The 25,087-nt window shown below is 39.4% G+C and overlaps 2 protein-coding genes across 9 annotated transcripts in view; both read right to left on the bottom strand.

Moving 5' to 3' along the window:
• Positions 1 to 917: 917 nt before the first annotated feature.
• Positions 918 to 8,509, bottom strand: LOC113965027 (complement C1q and tumor necrosis factor-related protein 9A-like). Its single transcript, XM_027677877.1, has 4 exons — positions 7,874 to 8,509; positions 6,123 to 6,314; positions 3,321 to 3,383; positions 918 to 1,792 (listed from the first exon to the last, which is right to left on the bottom strand). The coding sequence occupies exons 2-4, from the start codon at positions 6,286 to 6,288 to the stop codon at positions 987 to 989; spliced, it is 1,035 nt and encodes a 344-aa protein (XP_027533678.1). The 5' UTR covers positions 6,289 to 6,314; positions 7,874 to 8,509; the 3' UTR covers positions 918 to 986.
• A 4,474-nt stretch (positions 8,510 to 12,983) lies between these two features.
• The window catches only part of SPATA13 (spermatogenesis associated 13), a 73,819-nt gene continuing 61,715 nt past the window's right edge, over positions 12,984 to 25,087 (bottom strand). For 7 of the 8 annotated variants that reach the window (XM_027677870.1, XM_027677868.1, XM_027677873.1 and 4 more), the window contains 5 exons: positions 24,660 to 24,892; positions 22,147 to 22,276; positions 21,227 to 21,599; positions 17,357 to 17,431; positions 12,984 to 16,144 (listed from right to left, as the gene is read on the bottom strand). In XM_027677870.1, the coding sequence (XP_027533671.1) occupies positions 15,963 to 16,144; positions 17,357 to 17,431; positions 21,227 to 21,599; positions 22,147 to 22,276; positions 24,660 to 24,892 (993 nt within the window). In that variant the 3' untranslated portion in view covers positions 12,984 to 15,962. The remainder of the gene's footprint in view (positions 16,145 to 17,356; positions 17,432 to 21,226; positions 21,600 to 22,146; positions 22,277 to 24,659; positions 24,893 to 25,087) is intronic. The other variant, XM_027677872.1, reaches the window with a different exon arrangement.

Below are 25,087 nucleotides of genomic sequence, written 5' to 3'. Positions count from 1 at the left end.
CAACTGTGGAGATGTGCCCACATTCCCTTGCCTGCCCGACATCCTGAGAGGTGATGGGAAGCCAGGACTCATGCTCTAACACTGCATTTGCACTGAATTTCATGGTGCTGACCCATCTTCATTGGCATCTCTGCTTTATTCTCTTCTAAGGGAAGTGGATGAAACTTATCAATATCTTTTGTTATATTTTTGAGTTTTAGAAGAAGGGGGGGGAAGAAAATTCCAAAAAAAATGACAGAAATTAATCTTTTATGGCACTTCAAGGAAGTATCTCTTGATCAGTTCTCTGGTATGACTGCTTCAGTGTTGATTAAATGTTATCTTTCATTTGTTGCCCTGGCTAATTCTGAAGTACAGCAGCATTATGCTGTATTTTTGCACTGGCCTTTAATATCTGCCTACATCGGAGAATCCATGGGGCACTTCCTCCTATCACTGCATTTCACTCCATTTCAGACCTTTGGCTATACGGAGAGCAAAGAACCATATTTAAAAGCTGTAAAATCTACTCAGCTACAATAGAACTTGCTCATGCCATAGAACAAGCAAGTGCCACCTGTTTGATACCTGTGAAGGTATCAAACTGCACTAATTCCAAGTCTAAAAATTATTTTGAAATGGTTGGATGCAAACTAACCAAGTTTCAAGCCCACCTACATATGTCACCTTGGAAGAAATAAACTGGCTTAGAAGTAACTGCTGCTTCATGTTTATACAAGATGGCAGGGACCCACATGTCATAATTCCAGAATATTTATCTTTTATTTTGTCCCACTTTTTTGAAAAACATGCACCCCTGTGCATTCCTACAGTAAGTTACCAAACCGCTAATGTGTTGAAGCAGAAGAAGTGTCCTCTCTTGTGCAGAAGCTGTTCCTGAAAACAACTGTTTTCTGTCGAATCCAAAAGAAATTGTCCAGCAGATAACAACTTTATTAGGGAGGGCTGAAGGACACAGACATACAGCATTCACGGATAACATGGAGTTATGTTGTGGGCAACGGCAGTGGCTCCAGAGGGTCAGAGGTGCTGAACAGGAGGAACCCAGAGAAGGTGGTATCATCATCAGCGTCTGCAAACAGCCCATTGAAAGTCTCCCCTTGGTGAGCCTGCAGCCACACTTTGTCTCCTCCCTGCAGCTCCAGGATGGCAGCTCCTGAGGCTTGGTCCTCTCCACTCTGGTACCTGTCCACAGTGTGCAGCATCTTGATGCCATTCTTAACTAGAGCAACTCGGACATTCCTTGAGTAGACAGTGATGTGGTAGGTGAAATAGTAAACACCAGGGTATTTGCAGGTGAATTTGCCAGTAACTGGATTGTAGTCATTGAGACCATTATACAGCACCTTGTCAAACTTGATTGGGCGATTTGGAGGGGGAAATTTGGTGTCAACTGTAAGGCCAACACTGAAAGCACTCCTTGGCAGGACTCCTGGGGCACCTACATTCCCCTTTTCTCCTCTGTCTCCTTTCAAGCCTCTTTCCCCCTGAACTCCTGGATTACCCTGTGGCCCTGTACCTCCAGTATTACCTTTAGGACCTGGATTACCAGTTGGGCCAATTGGCCCCGGGAAACCAACTCTTCCAGGATGGCCAATTTCACCCTTTGTCCCTTTTGGGCCAATGGGTCCAATGTCTCCTTTTAACCCCTTTTGTCCTTGCAGTCCCAGCTCTCCCTTCTGACCTTTGTAACCCACTGACCCTATAACTCCTTTTGGCCCCAGTTTCCCAGGTTGTCCTCTTTCTCCTTTATCTCCTTTGTTCCCCTTCTCTTCAACAGTCCCATTGGCTCCTAAAGGAAAGGAAAAAAAAAAGAAAAAAAAAAGAAAGTTTCTTGTGGTCTTCCACTGGATTAATAGGGCACAAATTGAGTTTCAGCATAAGGAAATGTATATGCAGGTGTGTGTCAGCACTATATATACTGTACTCACTGTACACACAATTTCTCATACATTTAAGTGCAGGATAAACATAATACCTAAAGAACCTCTTATTGCATTAGAAAACAGGTGCTCTTGCTGAAAGCAGCAAGAATAAGCTCAAAGAAAGGAAAGGTGTCTACAGGCTGATGGTAGCACTGACAGCTCACATCATCTCAGGCACAAGCAGCATCTGTCCAGATACTTGTTTTCAGTCTTTGGTATACAAAATGGGTGAGATGGTTCACAATTTAATCAGAGGAAGGGTTTTTTTTAACAACACCCAGAACTTGCTTGCCATGTGTTTCTGTAATTTCTATGTGATGGAACTTTGCTTGGGTTACCTAGATTGCTACTGCAGCAAAACTAAAGGCTTTTTGTCCTAGTTACGTGTCACCATATGCTCCATTTATCCTTCATCCACTTTTGGTCTGGAGATCAAAGCCTTTGAAAATCCTCTGGTTGCTGCACAAGGCTTTGAAAGTGAAGATCCCATGATGTGAAGGATATGTTAGCAGTTGACAGACAAAAGATACCAGAAAGAACATATGCTCAATCAATTAGAAAAAGAACATGATAATTTCTGCAATAGGGCTTCTGGCTTCTTATGTTTGGAATAATGCTCTTTGTACAGTTTACTGTTCTCAATTTACAAGTGAGAGTATTTAACAGAATCAGTGAACTGAAAACAGGTGACATTGTATGGTGAACCTCTGGGAGAAGCAGCATTGGTACATCAGGACAAGGACACAAGAGAAGAAAGTAGGTTTATAATTTTAAATAATATTTCTGGCCTCATGTCTTACGCTCCTTCAAGGGATGTTTCTAATTGACTGGAGAAAAGTCTGAGGGATTTAGGGCAGCTTGTAATTACTTCCATGCAACCACGTGTTATTTCTCAGGGTCACCTTCAGGATTCTGGAGAACCTGGACACTGTCATTGGCAAGTTGCTGTTGGATATATACATTGTCTGTGCACAATTACTCTAAGGATAACAAGTCCTTACATATGAAGTATACAGGATCTATGGTATTTTTAGGTGTATAACTTGTGTCTTCTCTTTCTCTGAAGTTTCATAGATACAGGGTCCTCACTCTCCTGAGGTAGCTGCAAATGCAATGTCTTGCTTAGCAGCTGACAAAAGGATTAGGGATGGGAAAGGTAGGATAACAGACTGAGTGAACAAGTTGTGGAGCATCAGAGGCAGTGGGATAATTTGAGGTGGCAAATTCCTCTTGCATTGTCACCATATGTGTGCAGCCTCTACTACTTCAGGAAAAAGGTTTTTTAACCTTTATGGTACTTTTGCTACAGCTAGAATGTATAGCACGTCCAGTATTCACAAACACAAGGGCGGCAGTCGATAGACAAATAATAAATTGAAACACTTCTTCTCTGACCTTGTTCACCTTTCTCTCCATTGGCACCATCTTTTCCTGGAACGCCAGGAACTCCTGGTTCGCCTAGTACAGAATTAAAAAACAGATTTTCATTAAACCAGAAAACTTGGGATGAGTCCTTCTTCAATCTTTCCTCTCCTAGCCTGGCCAAACAGTAGTGTACAGCATACTCTTATTCCTGACTTTTACTGGGTGCCACTGCTGGTACTTTTATCTTACGGAGAGATTCACAGGGAGCACAGAAACTCTGCTTGAGGATGGCGCTTTTTTGACACAGAAGGAATCCTTGGCATAACAAGGTGAGTTATGGAGGTGTGTAGAGGTGCTGTATCCTTGTAAGGACCACCAATGTGAAAACTTCTTGTCCTGTTGTTGCCTCCATCCATGGAAATGGAGTGAGGAAGCCACATTCAGGAAGAAACATTGCAGGGGCCAGAAGCCTATTTAGCATGGTTTAGCAGTGGACCTGGTCTTGCTGGGTTGATGATTGGACTCAATCATCTTAGAGGTTTTTTCCAACTGTAATGATTCTATGATTCTATGAATGGTAAACTCACACCTCAAGAAGAGATGTGCAGGAGTTTGACTGATGGTAATGAAACATTACAGTGGAATAATATTGCCTGTAGGTCTGAGGAAGGCATTCACACTCTTGATCCCTGTATCTAGCATGACATGGACTTTCTACTGCTCTAAAGAGAGCAATTATAAAAGTAATTTTTGTCGTAAAGTCAAAGATGACCAGGAGATGATAAAATAATTGGATTTGCATCCAGAGTACAACAGAAGAAAAAAGAGTTGGCAGTTTGGATGTAACCATATTCCAAGGGTAGCTCTCCAACCATACTAACTTGAGAACAGTTCTTTAGCAGTTTTCTGCACGGTGGGTGTAGCCCAACATGTGCTGAATTTTCATTGACTTGGTAAGGAACAAAATTAAGTCTGATGTATTTAACTGCGCTGCAAAGGTGTATGTACATACAATATAAAGAATGGTAAAATCACCCCAATTTGTTCAAACAGAGAATAGTACAGTCATCAAAACAGATTAATCTAGGAAAAAATGTTGGGGACTTTATCTGAAATCACTGGTACCATGTGATAACTCATTGGAGTAAAGGGAGGACCTTTATAAGATAAATGAAAATAAGCAAGCTTTAGATTTTCCATTTTCAAACCTTCCTGGAACCTATAGAAAAGAGGGCAGTTAAAGGTATGCGCCTATTAAGATGCTAATGGGTTTTTTTGTTTGTTTCTAGATTTTAAAAAGCTTTGGTTTTAACCAAGCTAGGGCATGGAAAGCAGAAGGAATAAGTGGTTGCTTGGCAGAGAACTCTAAATCATTTTATAAACAAAAGAGTTCCAAGTAACTCCTTAGCAATCACTGGGGTAAATATTAAGTAGGTAGACTTGTCTTTTGGTGGTCCAGGGAAGGCCATAAGCAGTGAAAAGTCTTCATTGCCCAAATTATAAGTGCTGGTTATTTTTCAGCCGTTCTAGTTTACTGTATAGCCACACGAAGAGCTGTGGTCTATAAGAGAGACTGTAGTGTTAGGAAAAGGATCTGGAAGATTTTGCCTATATCAGTATAGCCTGAAATAACCGCACATCAAACTACACCTTCAACACTGATTCTGCAGCATACAATATTTGAGGATGCATATACTTTTCTGATGGAGCAGGTGATTCATTAGCTTAGCAAGCCAGTATGTTAAATACAGACATTTCCACTAGCTTGAAAGACGTAGTGAGACACTTCAGAACATTTTAAGTTAATTTCTTTGAGACTGTTGACCTCCGTTTGGTTTAGGTACTAGATTATATATTCCACTGAAAATAGCTGGGATTCACAATCCTTAAGATCAGGACTTGTTAGAAGGGCATATCTGATAAGTTTAATCTGGATTGATCTGTGCAGCCAGGCCCAAAATAACAGTGACAGGTTTCTGCCTTAAGCCATAATGCCACCTGCATGACAGCATAGCTGACCTAACATAAAGCTTATTGGGGAAAAGTTCTCCCTCAAAATTCTGTGAGGAAGTTTGAAGCAGTAGACTTGCATTTGTCCTGTGCTTTGCATTCTGAAGTTGTGACACTTCAGAGGAAGTGTTATATGTCCACATGCCCACAGATTTATCACCTTGTGCTACCCTATCCAGCATGGATACAAGGCTTAAAGTATTGTGGAGATGATTAGCTTTAGGATGCTGAGATTATCTCTGTCTTCAGTATCACACACAAATCTCTATTATAGCCTGTTAGAGCAGACATGAATCCTACATTGTTTTTCAGCAGTCTCTATGCCTGAACATACTCTGGTACAGTTGCAGCAAGTAGACACACTCAGAAGCAAGTCCTACAAATGTAAAATTTAGATAAGAAAGAGAAATCTTCTTACCACTGCATACTTGCTACTACTCCAAACAACGTATCAGTTGTTTTTTTGTTTACTGGGCTTGAAGCTTTTTACAGAAATATAGTTGCTATCTTAAAGGAGTAGGAAAAGGTATACAGGCTTTAAAATTTTCAAATAGACTTGAAAATATTCGCACCATAGAAGATAAAGCCTTTTTTCTTTTGTTTTTATCCCATGGACCTGAGGTCTCCATAGTATTAGCTGTCTTGCTTTCATTGTTAAGCTTTTCTTTATATTTCCTTCTTCAAACAAGTAAATGACAAATGGCTGAAATGTTTTCTGAAGACTAGGCAGAATAATCCCATTCATGCAGAGTGATACACACAAAATTGGGAATGAATGGCATTGCATTTGATACATTAAATCATTTATTCTGAGTGTAGTACCTGTATCTCCCTTGTCGCCTTTTGAACCGTCGCGTCCGTCACGACCAGGTGTGCCATTGTGCCCAGGATTGCCAGGGATGCCAGGATACCCTTGGGTACAGACGTCCTGTTTTTCTGTTTCTGATGTGCTGACTACAATAGCCAGCAGTACAATCCAGCTTTTCATTCTTTAGATAGGTTATATGATTTTGGCTGAAAGATTTAAGAAGCAAAAGTACATCTCCCTAAGTCTGCCTTGGAAGGGAGTGCAGCATGGTGGAGGAAGGAAAACAAGGAAATGAGTTTTCACCATGTCTATTCTTTTGTTTTATTCATAGGTCTCTAGATAGCATTAATTACAGTCCTGAAGACTACTGAGTGCTATTTTAAATAATAATTTAATGGGAATATCAGCCATAGCATCATTATACATTTAAAACATTAGCTTTACACAATTTAAAATATTCCTTAATTCCTTGTGATTTGGAGCATCAGATTCTGTTTTGTATTTTCTTATGCAGCTTGACTTGTGGAAATTAATGGCTCTGCAAAGGGAAATTTTGATGTGGGTAGATGGTAAGCAGCTGAAAGTCACAAAAGCTCTGGGGAGGTTTAGAGCTACCCTTGTTTTCCTCAGAATCTATCCAGCAAACAAGAGAACAACAGCTCAGTGCATCTCATAAAGTTTTACATTATTCTATTTAAACCATAAGTGCATTGACAAAGCCTGGATTTCATGGATTTGGCTGAATTTAACCCAGATTAAAAGGTCATAATAAAAAGGCAAATCAGGCAAAAGTGTTCATTTTTAATTTCTTTTTTTCCCCCACCAATTGCAGAAAGGAATATACAGTTGCAGCAGCTATAGACCGAAGAACTTCCAGTGACTGGTCTTACTCCACCCAAAACCATGAAACCCCAATGTCTGGCAAGTCTACAAGTTTATGTACTAGATAATACTATAGTAATAATGTTTTTGCTGTCCTAAGCCTCAAAATTTCAAGTCTCGTTAGATGATTTATGTAGGACCTTTGATCCCACATTTATGCACAAGGATTCATACAATGTCCTGTTTCTCTGAGCTGTAGTTTTGCTTACTTAACATATACACATTCCTCTTGTTCAGAAATCACTTCACAAGCTCCACTAGCCAGAACAGTGCCTAAAGAGGAGCTATTTCATGGCCATTGCTGCCTTTCACAGCCATGCAGAAGACTGCCTACATCCTTCAATAAGAATAATTACACTCTGCTAGCAATATGCAATCTAAATGCAATTTTAATGTAATTTATATAGGAAGACCCTAATTTTGGGACATGTTCCTTAATCATTTTATTCTGTGTTCAGAAAAGTTCCCTGTTTTGGAACAATTAGTGGAAATGTGATTTATGGTGTCTTTGCCAATGGTTTACAGAGAGATGTTTAATCACCAGCTAGCAAAATCCCACTTTGTCTGCTGCTGCTGGTTGACACCAAAGGAAGTTGAAAATCAATAAAATATTTGCTACTTCTGAGCTATATAAACTTTTTCTGCCTTAGTCAAAGGACTCCAGAAGAGTGCAAAAGGAAGAAGTGCTCTGTGTGACACTGTTAAGATGTGATGCACCCCATGGAGAAGTCTGACAGTCTTTGTCCACTTACAGAAAACCCCATTCCCAGTTGTCTAATGGAGCGTTTCTTGCCAAGAGAATAGACAGTTTGGTCCCCATACATGCACTACACTCCACAAGCTGACATTAATATCATCACATATATAGGATACTTGTTCTTACCTCATTCACTTGGTACTTGCAGTGTTCTTGGGCATCTTTAACCAGAGTGGAAAAGCTTCATGTAAAGGAATGCATGCTCAGATATGTGTCTTGAGGACAAGTACTTGTTTGGTCACTAAATTCTCAAAGGTCAGTGATTTAATTCTGAGAGCTGTTCAATAATTAAAACACAGTTTTAAACTGGAATCTTCCTATTTATTCCAATATTAAGATGAAGTGCTCTGTGTTTTGGCTTTTACCACTCTTACATGAAAGAAAATTGTTAAAATGGATTAATGAGGCTTTGATTTGCCTGTTCCATTTGACAAATACATCACAGAAATTTTAACCTTTAACAGATTGGTTGGTTTGTAGGATGGAAGCCATATCTCACACCATTATTGTGCTGCAAAACATGTAATAGTTTCTGTATCAAGTAACTTTCAATGGAATTAGGGAAAAAGACTATAGAAATTAAAACCAAAAATGCTGAGCACATAGCATTACAAATATTAGCTGATTATGGAAAAGAAGTAACGAGGTTGAATTAAAGTAAATAAAATGAATGACAAAGAGAGCTTTTCAAGTGTAATTAGCAGGCTCCCCATTTAGCCATTCAAGCCACAGTGAAAGCTACTGCTATACTAAATTATATATCATTGGTAACTAAATTTTTAAAAGCTATAACTCAATACCTAACTATGTCTTCTTGAAACTCCTGCAACTGCTGCTAAGGACTAGTGGAAGTAAAGCAACTGAGCTTATCATCAACTCCTTAAATGCTGGTCATGAACACTGAAGGATAAAACCAAAAATCACAGGAGTTAATGTGTTATAGGAAGTGGCCTTAATTCACCCTCGTTGGTGCAAGTGACTGAAAACAGTGTGTCTGAGGGTGTTCCCACACTGCAAAGATATGACACGTGTGGTCTGCACATACTGAAGGACGTAACCTCAGTGCTGCTGAGCAACAAAGCTTTCGGTAAGGTCTTCACTACCACTCTGTGGCAATACGACAATACTGCAAGCACTGTGGTGCTCTGATTTATATTTGGGACACCGTGTCTACCGTGCTCTGAGGAAAAGGAAGGACCATGTGTAGCAATTAGCTGCTCTACTTGAATGAACTTCTGTAGCCAAATTAACCTCGCTGCTGTGCTAATTGAGAAGAAAAAATGAGAGCCGCGACAAACAATCCTTTTCTTTTTACCCATTAAGCACCATCTGAAATTTTCAAAGGTTGCTTAGTCTCAGCCTCCTTTCTCTACTTAAAAGTTTGAGTCAATAAAAAATAGCCAACCCTGCCAACTTAGTGCTGTGCCCTCCGTGGTCTGTCCTGCCATGCAGAAAACCTGGATTTCTTGTCAAACCTTTCTGTCTGCAGGGTCCTGGGAAGGTCAGTGGCTCTGGTGGGACAGCACTGGAGGCTCCTGGGGACATGGTACCAGCAGTGGCATGCCCTGGGCCTCCCAGGGCAGCACAATCCTTACAATGACCCAAACAAAGCTGGAATTTTACAGTGACAACAGTCACAGTCTGTTTGTCCCATCCTGAGTTGAAAATGACATCATTTATTAGTTACCTCTACCTCGATGGACTCTGCAGTTAGTCTGGTTTGATGCATTTTTAGCAGAGAACCAAAAAAAACTGCTATAGGAATGACCCTTAAGGCAAATGTTACCCCCAGCTGCTTTCTAGTGTGTCTTGTCTCATCACAGAGTAATGCCTTGAAAATAATTACACAGTAGCAAAAGTTGATCATTTGCTCTTAAAAAACATTGCATCTGAATAGGAGATCCAGGGGTTTTTTTAGATTGATTGCTGTGCTCATTACCTTCTTTAGGAGATGAATATGGCAGTAATGACCATGAGATGGATGGTTAGTGAGATACCTGATCTTATTAGCAGAGCACCTTCTAGACACTTTTTCAGTGAGTCAGTATCTCTAAAGTCTGGGGTATGCTTATAGGAAGTGGCCGTGGTTAACTGTGCCTAGTAATTCTGCCTACTGACAGTTCACTTCAGTGTATATATTGGGCCTTCTGCCTTCTTATTTCCTATGTGCCAGAAATAAGGAGGAATTTGGCAGGTGCCAGGTTCTGCCAGGAAAGTCCCTCAGGTGTACCTCAGGGATTCCTTTCCTCTGTAGTGGAGGAGTACCTGTATTCCTTTCCTCTTAAGCAGTTTCAGCTTTCCAAAAAACACTAGGAGAAACAGTCAGTATATCCTACGTCATCATCATCATCTTATGTTTCTCTTCTGAGAGAAACTCAGCATTTGAAGGGCAGTGGTATTCCTTCCTCTGCTGCTGACCTCTGCCATCTCAGGTTTGCCCTTTTGAACTTTTTGCCCTTTCACTGACACCAGACTCCAGTGATTCTGATGGATACCTCCCAGCCTTCACTTGTCTGCAGAGTGGTTTGTCTGTCATTGCAGGTGGCCCACTCTGAATGCTTGGAACATTAAAATGATTCAGGTAAAACTTTGCCCAGGTCATTCAGTCATCAGCCTCCCCCTCCCCGATGCACAACAGAAATGCATCATAAAGAGAGGGAGGGTCCATATGGGGATGCCATATGGAGTCTATAAAGGGGGGTGTGGGTGTAAATACATACGTATACAAACACATACACACTCACACACAAGTCTGTTTTTTAAAACCAGAGCCTAAAATGCCTAATAGTGGCAGTATGTGAGTTCTCAGCCCTAGGCACTCACCTGGACAACCAGAAGTCGGTTCTGACTGCAGTGAACTAAACCTAACACAGACATAAGATTAACAAAAAACATGATGTGCTGACAGCTTATGCAGTTCTGATGTATTCTCATAATTACATGTCCTCTAGCTTGTTAGAGTAACTGAATTTTTGAAAAGCACTTAGAAATACACTTGTGTAAGGAATATTTGTGTGCTTTTCTTACAATCCACAAGGTGTGCAGTTTTCCATTGCTGACTTTTTCATTTCTCCTTTGGTATTGGAACATAAAAAGACTCGAGTCCATGTTTCTTGTTACAAAGCACAGATCATCATGTAGCCTTAAAAAAAACCAAAAGCCAAACAACAACAAAACCCAACAAAATAACAACCAAAAAAATTCAAGATAAGCAGTGCTGTTTCTGTGTAAACTAAAAGCACCACCTGATAGATCAGCTCTCTTTAAAGAAGAACTTTAAAGTAACTAATAGTAGAACTGATAGTACAAAACAATCTACAGGATTTAGGCTGACTGCCAAAGCATGAAATAAAATGCACAAATGAGCTCACCATGGCCAGGTGAACCACAGGGTCCTTACAAAGCCTATTGATTGCAACATCCTCCTCGAGTGTTTGCTCAAGGTTTGTTTTTTGGTCATCTGATCTACCGGACTAAGTGCTCAGACTGTGCCTTTCACTTTGATGTTGGAGCACCCAGCACACATCCCACTGCAACAGCAGCACTTGGGAGGCCTGAGAAAGTCTCAGCTTTGAGGTAAACCAAGAAATGTAAGTGCCTGGACATTGAAAATAAGGGTAACAAATTAGCAAACCCAACTATTCTGTCAGCATTTGAATTCACCGAAATTTCTAATGAAAAGATTTCAGCAAAGTTTTTTATTTTGTTAAAGCTAATGTGTCTCAGCGAAACATAAGTTTTGACACAGCCTGGAGCAGGAAGGACACAGGTACGCCTTTCAGATGTGGTCCTCTGCCCTGTCAGAATAATGAGAAACAAAAGACTTCGCCAAATCAGAGAAGTAAGCGGAAACCTGAGCAGTGTTGCCCAATAAGCAGGCGGGTAAGCCTGTTCACACACATTTACGGAACACACCTTTTTAGGTGAACCCTTTCAGAAGGTTTTGCTTTTGTTCCAAAGAAAATAAAATTTAATCCTTCTTACCTGCACTGCAGTACTTAAGTCACCATCCTTTATTAGCAGGAGCTTTATTAATACAGAAGCTGCATTTGCATTTATTCCAAGGGGAACTGTGGGAGCCCTCTGCCAGGACAAGATAAAGCACAGTGACAGATGCATATGTCTGAAACAACAACAAGGATGGACTTTGCTTGAATGATGAAAAATTTAAATCCCAGAATCAGGCTTAGTTGTTGTTGTTAAAATGAACTTGTGCTGGGAAGTACTGTTGCCATTACTGGGAAACCAAGAGAGGGGGATGTGACTTTTTTTCTTTAAAATACTAAAAGAAATATGACAGTTGATGTATTTTTGCATCATAGAGGAAATTTTGTAGACAGTAAAAAACCCACAACAATTTTAAAACTGCACAATAAAGTTTTATAAGACAGAGATGAGAAACTTCAGCTTTGTACATTATTTAATTCAAACATATACAATAAGAGAAAAATAATAGGAATGTAAGTTTGTACTTATTTCCAGAAAATAGATTCATTTGACAAACAATGTTTGAAGAGTAAATAAATCTTGGAATGCAATTTCTTCAGAACAAATGCACATCAAGCTACTGCAGTCCTATACATTGTACTTCAGCCTGCAAAAGCCAATTTCTCTGCTCCGTAGCCGAACACTTAATTTACAAAATGTGTAACAGCACACAGATGGTAAGATACACAAAGCAATGTACGGAAGATAAAATGTTACAAAACACTTACCAAAATAAAATATATATGCAAGTTATCCCTAGTATTTACAACAAGTAGTTTTAAATTAGAGATCATTCAGAAGGCATCTCCTACATACAAATGCCACACATATAGAAAAAAAGCAGAAAGGCAGTCAGAGAAAAGTACTGTGTTTGTTATGGCTAAAGACCTTTGGCTCCAAAACTGTGATATAATTGTTTTCAAAAGACAACTAAAATGTGGAACATTTGAGAAGTCTGTCTTTGAACTCAGTCATTATACTGACCACTAAAATTCAATGTGAAATTTAGCATGGCAAGAGCCACTTGTAAAACAATCTTATTGTTTTATACATCAAATGCTTTGAGTTAGATGTAATTATGGTTTGGCATTTTCCTAACTCAGTGGGAACATATTTGAGGACAATTATATTTTACTGCATCTCATGCAAAAAGTCTGAGGTTATCTACTCAGCAGGCCATTGGGAAGGCTCTGGCTGTGCTTTATCTAAACGAGGCACAAATGTGCTTAGTAGTTGCCCTAGATTTTTCTTATAGTAACTTCATGCAAAAGCAAACAGATGTTGCCATCACACCTTTCTCATCATATATAATAAGCTTTGTCATCAAAAGGAGAATCAGGGCAAGAGTTGCTAGAATTCAACCTTTTACATTTTTGTTGCTACTCTTTTTCCCACAGACTCTAAAGTGAGGCTGAGTCAGGAGTAAATATTTGTCTTAATTATTGAATAATGTAATTGTGTGTTTTAATTTCACTATAATTTGGTTAAAATACTATGGCATGGTATAAATTTGGCCTGTCTTACTATATTTTATCTTAATTCTGTTGCAAGGTCATAATGCAAAGAAAGACACAGAGAATATTACAAAACAACCATGTCTATATGAAGGGTACTATATGTAAAACTGTCCTGAGCAATCTGCACCATGAAATATTTTCTTTTTACCTCTTTGAAATTCACTTCTTGAGAAAAAAACTGCTGCATCCAAAACCATATACAAACATTTCTGTTCATTTTTAGGGCTAAGGCACCAGCACTAATACATGGGAAGAGCCCTCATGGGCACTGATGTGTCAGAAGACAGACTCCAAAACCTCTTTTTTTTCCCCAGCACTCCACAGACTCTCAAGCCCTGAAAGGAAGTAGGTTTCAACAAAGACATGTATGGAAGTGTGGATCTCATAATGGCTTCAGGTCCAGCTGGGAAAGCTTCTGGGTAAGCACTGCAATCCAACTTCAGTCTTTTTTGTGCATCTAGAACAAGTCTTTCAAAATGTGATTATGAGAAACATCATCTCCACTTCCACCCTACCTGCATTACGTTGGTCTGCAGGCCTGAATGTGGCAAGTACCCACAAAAATGGGTATGTAAGAAACACAGAAGGGTTACTCATTTGAGGGGAAGGGCATGCCTGCATTTGGAAGTCTGCTCTTTGTGTTTAAATAGAGCATTTAGAATTATCTTTTAAAAAAAACTGAATAGCAATAGCTTGTTTTAAACATCAAAAGAAAAATACAACCAACTTTTTTCGCTCACTTGCCGGTGCATTTTCTCTAAGCTGGATCATTAAAAATCTCAGTGCACATTTCCAGTTCTTAACTGATCTGGGTCATCTTCCATTGCTATGGGAAAGCACAAGCAATTAAGTTCAGTATGCAGGGAACAATTTGGCTGGGCATCACCAGACCTTGCCTTATTGCTGAGCTATATACACAAGGCATTTGAAATGTACAGTTGTCAACAGATGTCATTTAAAATCAAAACCACAAACCTTAGAAGGTTAGCTTAGCAGAAGTTGCCACAATGTTATCAAATCACAGGATCTAGTGACTAGTGGGCTTCACAACATTGACGAGAAATAAAGATATAGAGGTCACAATAGTAGTAGGAACAAATACATCTTTAAAATAAGGCTTTTGTACATTGTTGTTAAGATGCCTGGCCTCTAGCCCCTTGTTTGTTTTTCATATATTACAGATCCATAACAAATCTGATTGTGTCCATTGTCAAAGAACACCCCTGGATCTATCCTTATCATCAGGTAATGCCCCTAATCAGCAGCATAGGATAAAGTATTGTAAAGACATTCATGGCATATCAGTTCAGAAACATATGGAGTCTTTATTTCCTTCCATATTCCCAACAGTCTTTTCATCCTTGATGAGAGCTATCAAGTAGAAATTACCAGTGCTACAAATATCAGGATCCTCTTTCTCCTGGTGGCTTTTTAAAAGTTGTTCTCACAAATCAACTTCATGTCACAGGCAAATTGCAGCAATGCAAATCACGGATTGCATATGCTGGCCAGAGCTGACCCTAATCAAGTCGGGTTCTTCCCCTTCCAATAGAGAGTGATGACTCCGAGACAAAAATCCATCTCCAGTCCACACAATTTCTCTGTCCCTTCCAGTAAAGATTTCACTTTCTTTGTGAAGAAGTAATTGGTCAAAACCCATTGTCAATTGACTGTGTATAAGAAGCTAGGATCCAGACCACTTTAATATATTTACATTACTATTAATCCATTTTCTAAGTCAAAATACATGAAAAAAGCGTTAGACCTAGACTGTAACATAGCCAGCAGTCACCATATACTGTCTCAATGCTGACTTTGTACATTCACATTATCTCTGTTAGAAAATAAAAAACTTTTTTACACAGAGAAATAAACACATTGGAAATATAAAGAAGAGTCTCCCAGGCAAAGAAGTGCGCAAAAAGGGATATAAAAGCTCTACACTGAAGAGCATACATACATGCAGTATATTGCTCTGATTGAAATCAATCAGAGATGCCCTGGGCTCCTCTTGTTTCCACTTGTGTGCAACAAATGCACGTATCTTTACAGTTCATTTCACACTCTGTTCGTGTTTCTACATGACAGAATAAAATTTCCCTGTTCCAATCTGGAATATGGTAAGGCCTTGCGGGATGTTCTCCTGCCATTTGGCAATTGTAATAAAAAAGACAGGAAGGATTAGGGTCCACTAAATTCTGCAGTAGCTCATTAATCACATGGGATGTCTCCATCTGATTTTAGTGGGTAGTCTCTGCTCGGTGATCCTGGAGGAAGAAGAAAAATCTCCTAAGATTCCTTGCTGATACATCCCTAAGGAAAAACACCTTCCTATCCTAAATTTGGCCATCAATATAGGGTTAAGAAAAATGAAATGTTACAATGACCTGCATGACTCCATCACTACTTCAACATAACTAAGAAACGGAGACTGAATACTGCTGCTTCTGAGTAACAGCAAGCTGACTTAGTCAGAAGAGATACTGCTCTTCATCAGTAATGCTGACACTTGGCAACATGGACTTCAGAGCAGTCTTGAGAAACTTCATTCTTATTCTAGACAAAGGCTGCATTTCTGGCTCAAGGGAAGCCAAGGTTTTGCCTCCAAAACAGGAGATTCGCCAAGCTCGAGTAAGATTAACTAGGTCTCCAGGGTCCTCCTCTAGAGTAAGTCTCCTGCTATGCTGAAGTCCTTCCAGGTCCTTGGCTTCTCACTTTTTAAAGGGAGTGAGTTTGTTGAAGGTATGCCAGAACAGGGATGGCTTCCGCTTGGGTTCTGCCAGGGCAAAGACCTGCTGCTGCGGGACGCTGGTAGGTACAGTGATGTGTCGCTGGTGAATGGGATGCAGGGTTTGGTGTGGAGGAGGCACAGGACACCCGTTGTAGCTTACACCTGCAAAAGGAACAGTTTAAGAAAGTGTATGAGTCAGCTAGTGAAAATTTAAGCACAGGGCCAGGGGACAGTATGAACTTTGCCATGATCTTGAATGGAAGAACTACTAAAGGTTACTTCTTCTGGTGTTAGACTTTATAACTGCTGCATTGATTTGGCTTAAGAAGAGAATAGTACCAGTAAAAATAACATTACAGAACTACCAAAAATAAGCAGCAGTTTCACATAGCCTGACAATACTTGTTTGCACAAGTAAATCCTAGTATTTCAAAATAATGACTTTACACAGCAGATACTCATATTTTAGTCCACTCTCAGAATAAGACTGGATAAAATACTGCTACCAACAAAAATGTTATTTATTCCATTTGGAATACATTTTTCTGGACAATGTTCTCAGACTTTGACCTTTGTGCTTTCTGAACTGAATCTCCTAATCACAAACTTTAGCCACTCCCCTAAAAATCCAGACAGGTTTTAAAGGTTAATGATAAAGAGAAAATGCTTTAATAATATTAATCCCAGGGATCAGAGGGCAACCTAACATCAAGTCCTTCACTCCTAAATTTGACTTAAATCTTGTCCTACTTTCTCAATTTATTCTCTCAACACACTAGAGATTTGTCCAAGTTTGACTTTAAGATGGAAAAGGACAAAATCACAACGTATTTTCTGAGAGAGAAAATGAATAAAAAATGAATAAAAAAGCTGTTTTCTTCTAAACAAGTTTCTAGTCCATCCTTCCTTCTAGTCTAGGGACAGAAGGAAGCCATTTTGACTGTGTTAAAGTAAATACTGAAACACGTGGCTTGCAAAAAGAACTTCATGATAGTTTAAACAAGGCACAGAATTGGTAAAGAAGAACAAGCTGTTTGAGTAAAAGCAAAGGAAGGAATCAGTAACACTCATTTACAATTTAACCTCTGCATGCACTTAAATAAACAGCTTGCCTTACCTCTTGAGTTATTTCTCTAATATAGAGAAAACTGACTCGCCCATCTGAAGAAGCCCTGGGAGCTGATTTAGTAGACAGTTTACAGAGGCATTGGAATTTGATATTAAAATACAGGTTAATGGCAATTATTTGATTCCATGTAAACCATTAAATTTTTTTAAAAGACTGAATAATTCAACCATAGCCAGATTGTGCTATTTCCTCATAAAAAAATCACTGGAACACAGTAAGAATGTAAAGCAATTCTGAACACCCACCTTTAATTTTTCCTTGCCTTGACTTACGGGCATTCTGCATGGCTTGTTTCTTCTGGTTTTCTGAGATTTCCATACCTATGTCAAAGTGTAAATTAGGGCACTAGTACAAAATTACTCTACCTAATACTTGATTACATTAAATTAAAACAATTAAGTAAACTGTATTTTAAGCAATTATTAGTAAAACTTAATAGTAATACACCTGAAGTTTTTAGAGGTATGTTTTACTTTGTCATATGAATTTAAAGATTGTTTTTCACTGGGATAATGATAGGAACAACTTTGATTTGCCTTTAGATTACATGAAAAAGCTCCTTTCCAGCTCCTGCAAATGGCAATCACTGGTGAACTAACCACCCAAAAATTTCTTTGCATAGATAAGTCCAGATAACAAGAGATTAAAAAAAGAAGAGTAAACTAACATTTCTGAAGGCTACAAGCCTCCAAGTAATAGATCACAAATTCAGAACCTTTTTTTTTTCACTCACTCTGAGCTAACCTGGGTAACAAACTGAAGTCACTGGTATTGTTCTCTCCACTCAGAGGAAAGTATCACAAAATCTGCCAGACACTGAAGCAGGCTGTGGTGTGGTTATGGCTGCAGCAGACCAGGGCTGGATCCCTCACTCAGGTTTCTCATGTACCTGTTCACATACTTGTATAACTTACATGGTGCTATAGTATGTGGTCAACCCTGCACTATTTACTGTTGTGTGATAGGTGTATGACTGATCTGTGATGAGTACAGAGATGCCAGACATCTGCTAGAAAAGGTGACACCAGTGACTGGTGTTGTCTGGAGAGCCAGAACAGGCACTCCAGTTTCCTCTCCCTGTGTACAATACAGCTGAGATACATTGATATGTTACGTTTGCACAAGGAGACAAGGTGCACATAGTGCTGTCTCATTTCATGCTATGCATAAGGCTGCATTCATTTCACTCATATGCATATAAAGAGCATAGAAGTTGTGATTCAAAGCCAAAATGAAGTATCTGGTTTGCTTCCATTTTGCATCTTCCTTTACTTCTCTATACTTTTAAAACTCCCTTTTTTATCCTGAAGTTATGAAGAAGTTATTACAAATCAATCTATTAACTTAAAACAGCCATAATTTTGGGGTAGCAGAAGTTTATATTATTCTGTAGGGTTTTTTTCCTTTAGAGAAACAAGGAAACATTTTAAAAAATGAAAGCAATTTCATCAACAGAGATCAGACCACTTTCTTAGGGTTACTATTAGTGGTTTGGAGAAGGATTTTCTGGCTGTGGCCTTTTGTTCTCATATATTCATAAAAGCTAAGAAAAACTAGATACAGTTTGGGAGACAGTGACTCACACTAAAATGTCTTTGAAAATAGAAGTAAAATGCCATTTGCAGTTCCGAATTGGAAGAGTATGTATTTGTCTCTGGTTAGATTAGAGGCTTTGTGGGAAGTCCAGCAAGATAGCTTACAAAATCAACATGATAAATTTAAACCTGAGGTTGAGAATACTGGCACCTTTCCACTGGTTTTGGCTAAAGGAAATGTTCAATTATGCCAAAAAAAGGAAGCAAGTTTAGAAAAGAAACAGTCTTCTGATTAATGCAGAAAACATCCAAGCCACTGTGGTGGCTCACAAGATCACTCACAAGACCAGATGGACATCTGATATTGCAGTTCAACTACCTTTCCTCTGTTTCATGATCCCTGTCCCAAAACAGGTGCACCAGAATAATGAGTTGCAATATTTGAAAAGCAAGTTTGCAGATGGCTGGATGTTACAAGGGCGGAAGAGATTGCATTTGCCTATGTGCCACAGTTTTTTTTTTTAACTGATATTTTTTTCACTACGTTGCACTGTGCCTAAAGAGCAGCAAGCACAGTGGACCCTCCTGTGCAACCCTTGCACTCAGCACCATGGGAATTTGTGACCCAGACCTAAATAAGGTTTAGTGCTATTATGACAAATCTTACTGTTATCACTGCCAGTGCCAGCACTGTCAAATGGTTACCCTTTTGAATACCATATGCTGATTTTCACAAGGTCCCAGAAGAACAAATAATGACATTTAGGGCTGTAGCTGCTACACCTTTGCAGTTTTCTCATGCTTGGGGATTTGTGCAGCAGTGTCACTTAGAAGGAATGGTAACACCAAGACAGACCTGCTGCTGCCCAGGGCAAGCACTATTGTGAGCCTCAGAAGCATCCTGACATACAGCATTTAGCTTGCTCAGCATACTCTCCCAGTGCTCCATAAAGTAACCATCCAGGAAGAGGCATAGAGCTCAAGAATGCTTATGAGAAAGGACAGGAATGGAAAATATTCACTTTTTATCTTCTTTTGCTCAGTCCTGCTCACAAAAGTGCAGGAGCTGTGTTTTACTCTTTAGTGTTCGTCCATGTGACTGTACTAGTATTCTCATTGCATGCTGGAGTGGAGGCTTTATGTAACTTTGTTGTACAAGGGATTGTGTGGACACTTATCATCAGATCCTCAGCACTGCTCTATTACTTTTTGATCATGTTTACCCTTTTACAATATCCACTATTTCAGAGGTGAATTAGGGAAGGCAGCTACCTCCCACTCCCAGGAGTACAAGGTGACAGAGCGTGCTCTACACAGAGTAACTCATGAAAGCCATCAGTGTTCTGCCCAACAGGATCATAATGTCACACGTTCAGGACAGGAGGAGAGTCGAGTTTGGAAAGTTTGAGGAGAGTTTAGCTGTGGCTCCTTCATTGTTTATTCCAGACTTGAGATGACTGAGGTTAATTGCAACGGTGCAATGTGGAAAAGTTAAAACTGGTTTTAGAGTATGAATTGGTAAACTTGTGTTTTCTTCAGCTATATTATCTAACATACATATGGAGGAGGCCTTATTTTTGTCATACTTACAACTGTACCAAAGAAAAAAAGCCACTAAGATCAAAAGGTTTACATTTGTAATCTAAGGGTTATTCCGGTCTTCCTATTCTTCTGACCGAGTGTTTTAAGTGGATGTGGAATATAAGATTTGGCATCTTGTTTACATTTTAATAACTTCTGAATTCTATCATCCCCTTCACTGCACTTCCAATGTTATGAAAAACAGAAGTTCTCAAGCAGTCAACTCACACAGATGCACTAACTTTAGAAATACTAAAAAGAGTTTTATTTTTCCTATTAGTATTGCTGTTTTCCTTGTGTATGTTTTGCCAATGAAATTTTGCTGGCGCTTTTGTCACTGATCTTAAAGGAAGCATGAAACTGTGCAAAAAAAAAAAGAGCAAATCCTAAATATACATTCACACAGAAGACACTGTCCTTAGAGTGTCCCACAGGCTGCCCGTCTAAAACTGGTCCTACTATTTGCTACCTTTTTCTCTGCTCACTCAAGGTTAGGCTTCATTTCTCTGTACACTGCCCAGTATTGGGTCTGTAACTAATGATGCCATGCAACTGCATGGGTCTCCTGGACACAGGTGGTGCCATTATATGACATGGGCAGTATAAACCCGCAATTATTGCTGCTTGGCTTTGTCATAAAGTGTCCTTTACAAACAGATATTCTTGGCCAATAATTCATATAAAAGTGACAGGATTTTAGATTGATTTTTATTATTGATTGGTCTTTGTGAATTGCATCTTGTCATATCTCATCTCTCATTCTGCTTCATAATGCACCAGAATCATATGGGTGACACTAACTTCCCTGGACCTTTGGCCCACAGTGACAGGGCAAGCACACCTGAGTAGGCTTCACTCACATAGCTAAACTGTTGGGTAAGAAAGGGACACCAGTTCCAGATGACAGAGGCACATCTGCACAAAACATAAAGAATGGCAAAAGCAAAAACATTCCCCTTTGGTTTAACTACTGTTCAGAGAGGAAATTCTTCCACTCACCCATTTCCTTGTCTTCTTGAACTCTTCTCCTTTCACTTTCACATGCCTCAATCCATCTCTTTTTATCCTCTTGTTTTTTTGCATAGAACAAATGAATCTCTTCTGTTGTTCTGTTTATTATCTTAAAAGCATTCTTGACATTAATGTTAAAGTCTCTGTCTTTGCCATCTTCGATGTCCACAATTTCCATTTCATCCATGTCAATACGATCTTTATAATACAAGATGTCCCTTCTCAGCAAGTCCTTCTTACAGAACACAAGCTGATGGTCAAAAAGGAAGAAAGTCCTCTGCTGGCTTTTGCCTTGTTTTGATATTTTGGTCAGTTCTCCTGAGTGGATCAGTTCTGAGCTTCTGGCTAACACATCTGGTCCCTAGGAAGATATAAATATAGATATGTAGTAAGTAAATAATATTTTAAGATCTTAGTGTGCCTAACCAGTCTCACTATATAATCAAGTCTTAAGTCCACTCTTCTTGTATTTTTATTATTAGATTTGAAAATGTAACACAGTGTAAATAATGTCATAGAGGTAAATTCAATGACTGTGGTTCTGCTCTACTTCATATCTGCATAAAGAAGAGGAAACTCTTCTTAAGTCAGTGAAACAGGTTTCAGTTCTGACAGAACTACCAAAATTCCAAAGGAGATTCAATAGCTCTATTATTAAAAAAACCACATTTTGTCATTTCATCTCACAGACAATGTCCATGTTAAAACATGCTTGCTCTTCCTGAACTATTAAAGTGAATCAGTAACAGAACCATTGCAAATGAAGCAACTGGACTTTTAACTGAGCAATGACCACCTGAAAAGTAGACACCATAAACAATGACCTATGCTGAAAGACATATGCTGTAGGGAACATCAAGTATTGTACACAGTACCTTTGCTCAGAAAAGGGACAGGCTGACACTCACCTCCCAGTCTACGATAGAGACTTGCCAACGTGCAATCTTGTCGATGCTTTCTAGTCTCCGTTTTCGCTCATTGATCAGACATGCAACGTTCTTCATAGCCTCATATGCAGCTTTTATGTTGTTATAATCACTGTGAAATGTAGGCACATTTCAAAGATCACTTATGCAATGGACATGATGCAATCATGAACCGTGACAAGTGCTAGCCCACATTACTCACTTGTCCCTCTACTCAGAATACTTAAATAAGAGAAACCTGATTCTCAGCTATCCCAAACCTCACACAGTAGCCTGTACAATTCAGTGCTGCGGTACTGCTAGGCTTGTCCAGGACCAAATTACTAAACTGCTGGAAGGAGGAAGAGGAAATAGATTAAGGAACTGCACTAACGTCTACTGAAAACAATGGCAGAACTCCCACTGACCTCAGAGATAGCTACATTTTACTAAAGGACTGTGTTTTTAAGCAAAATTTTAGTGGGATTTTATTGGAAAGGGCATTATTTCAATTGTGTTTAACAACTGTACTTTCTCCTTGTTTCCAATGGCTGGGTCAATGAACACAAATGGAGAATGCCACATGGGCAGAAAAAAATACCAAAAGCAACCCCAAACAGGGTCACTGAGGAACCCAAGAACACAGGCACCAGAGAGAAGAATTCAAGGCAACAGTACTAAGGCAGCAGCCTGTTTCCATGGGAGAAGCGTGAGAGAGCCAAGATGGTCACCTTCCTCTGCCTGCTTGAGTACAATCAATTCAGGTCAGTCCTCCTGCCCCTCTTCCAGCGCTCTGCTCCCCTCCTTCTATCCCTGAGCTCCCAACACACCTATGAATCTCCCCAATGTTCAGGGTTTTTTTGCCTCTGAATATCATCCATCACTCCTTCACCTTCCCCAAATGGAGTCTCTGAGAAGAGAAAAGGGAAAAGACTTATTTCTTGCCTTAGGACTCCCAGCCAAGCAGCTGCTTTCCCTCTTTTATCAGAATGCCTCTTGCAGAAAAGGAAGCCAGAGGTAGAACACAGCATGAGCCAGAAATAAATCCTGCAAAGGGGTTAGTCTTGCTGTCCTTTTTATCTGATTCTGTCTCAGTTCCAATTTTAATTGGCTGCTGATGATGGATACACTTCCCTTCGAAATCTGTGCATTCTCTCTTTTCTCTTTTTATATCTATGGAAACTCTACTCTGCCAGACTGTATACAAAAAGTGAGATTAACAATAATAGGATCCTACAAACGTCAGGAAGATGTCCCACAGGGTGACCACATAATATCCATACTGCTACTTTTGCCCTTCCTTTCTTGGTTCCTTCTTTCTCTGTTGGTATGTTATTCCACACTTGTTTCAAAACCTGTGGCCTTCACAGCAGGCTGTGCACATCAGAACTTCAAACTTTTTATGAAAACAAAATGCTACCAAAAAACCAGCTGGCTGGAGCTTTACCAAGGTTCCATGTGGGTGCAGGTCTGCCTGTTTGTGAGTAACTCTGTACAGTGGGTGCCTCTCTGTGCTTGTAGGTGTCTCTGAATGCTGTGCCACAGAAGAGGAAAACAGCTACTATGGGCCAAAGGTGGCGAGACCTTGCTGTCACTTTATCTACAGGTTTAATAGCTCACAGAATAAACTTTCTAAAATTAGTAGCAGTGAAAGAGAAACTCATGTTAGTAACTTATTGCAGTACTTCTCAGGTAGCCACAAAACTGACTGGAGGCATTTCACACCTGAATGTCAGTACTTCATGGACCTTGTATTTTGCCCCTGGCAAAAATCCAGTGGGCTCAAAGGGCAATTTTCTCAAGGTTAAAAAATACAGACTCTGGCCAAGGAAGCACTGCCTCAGGCTGCATTTGGACTTTGAGCACAGGGGTCACAATGGAACATTCTTCTTGCAGTTATGCAAGTTAAAAAGATAGACACTTAAAGATAAAATCTTAATTTAGTCAAAGATTTAATCAGCTCAGGAGTATACCAGAAAGGGTAATAACCTGCAACTGAAATTCTCATTTATCCCAGATGAAAATCTAATATCTGGACTTTATTACAAACAAAGGCAATGTTTATTACTATTAGGTTTCTAAAAAACATTACCTCCAAACATGCTCAGAGTGCATCTTTTTTTCTAAGACCCTCTTTACCGTTTTTTACATCCACAACTTTTATGCATCTTCCCCCTTTCTTCTCTGGTTTTCCTTTTCCTTCACTTTCTTGACACATAGGCCTTCTTTTCACTCTGAATTACATATCCCTCCCTGCATCCTATTTCAGAGTCAACTTCTTTTCCTTCTCCTTTTTTGATTTACTCCTCCTTCTGTCTTGCATCCTCCCAGTCCACTGTACTGCATTTTTAGATACTGTTTTTGGTAATATCTGTGATGGTTCCAAGATGCCCTGTCTATAGTGGCCCATGGCAGTTTTGTTCCTGGTCTCAAAAGCCTCAGCGTTGTGTTATCCAGAAAACCTGAGTAAGTAGGTGTCACTACTATTACAGAATTTGTTCTTTTTACTCTCTCACCTGTGTTCCTGAGTGGTGTATTTCAGCAATTCTGCAAGCTGCAGAGGGTATTTGCAGATTTTCTGAACAGGCGTGAGAAGAAAACCATCAATGGCAATGTCAATCATCTGCTGAAGCAAGCGACAGGCCTCGAAGAAGTGGCGGTATTTGCCCTGTTTCATTAGTTTGGAAAGTTCAATGCAGGCACTGGGATGATTGTTACAATACTCTGAATAAATAGCAAAGCCTTCTTGCTATTAAAAAAAAAAGTTACAGCTTTACTGAAGTATTTGTCTATAAAGAAAAAAAGTTATTTTTGTAACATCTATTATATATAATCAGATTAATTAATCCATTTTCTATACTGTTTCCAGGCTGATGAGCCTTGAAACTATGCAGAAATCTACTTCGTAACTGTCAAAACCCTGTACCTTCTTTGTCAGAACACA

The sequence above is a fragment of the Neopelma chrysocephalum genome, unplaced genomic scaffold (genome assembly GCF_003984885.1).
Source record: "Neopelma chrysocephalum unplaced genomic scaffold, ASM398488v2 Primary Assembly neopelma1_43, whole genome shotgun sequence".
Classification (NCBI taxonomy): Eukaryota; Metazoa; Chordata; class Aves; order Passeriformes; family Pipridae; genus Neopelma; species Neopelma chrysocephalum.
This window is presented reverse-complemented; position numbering and strand designations above follow the sequence as displayed.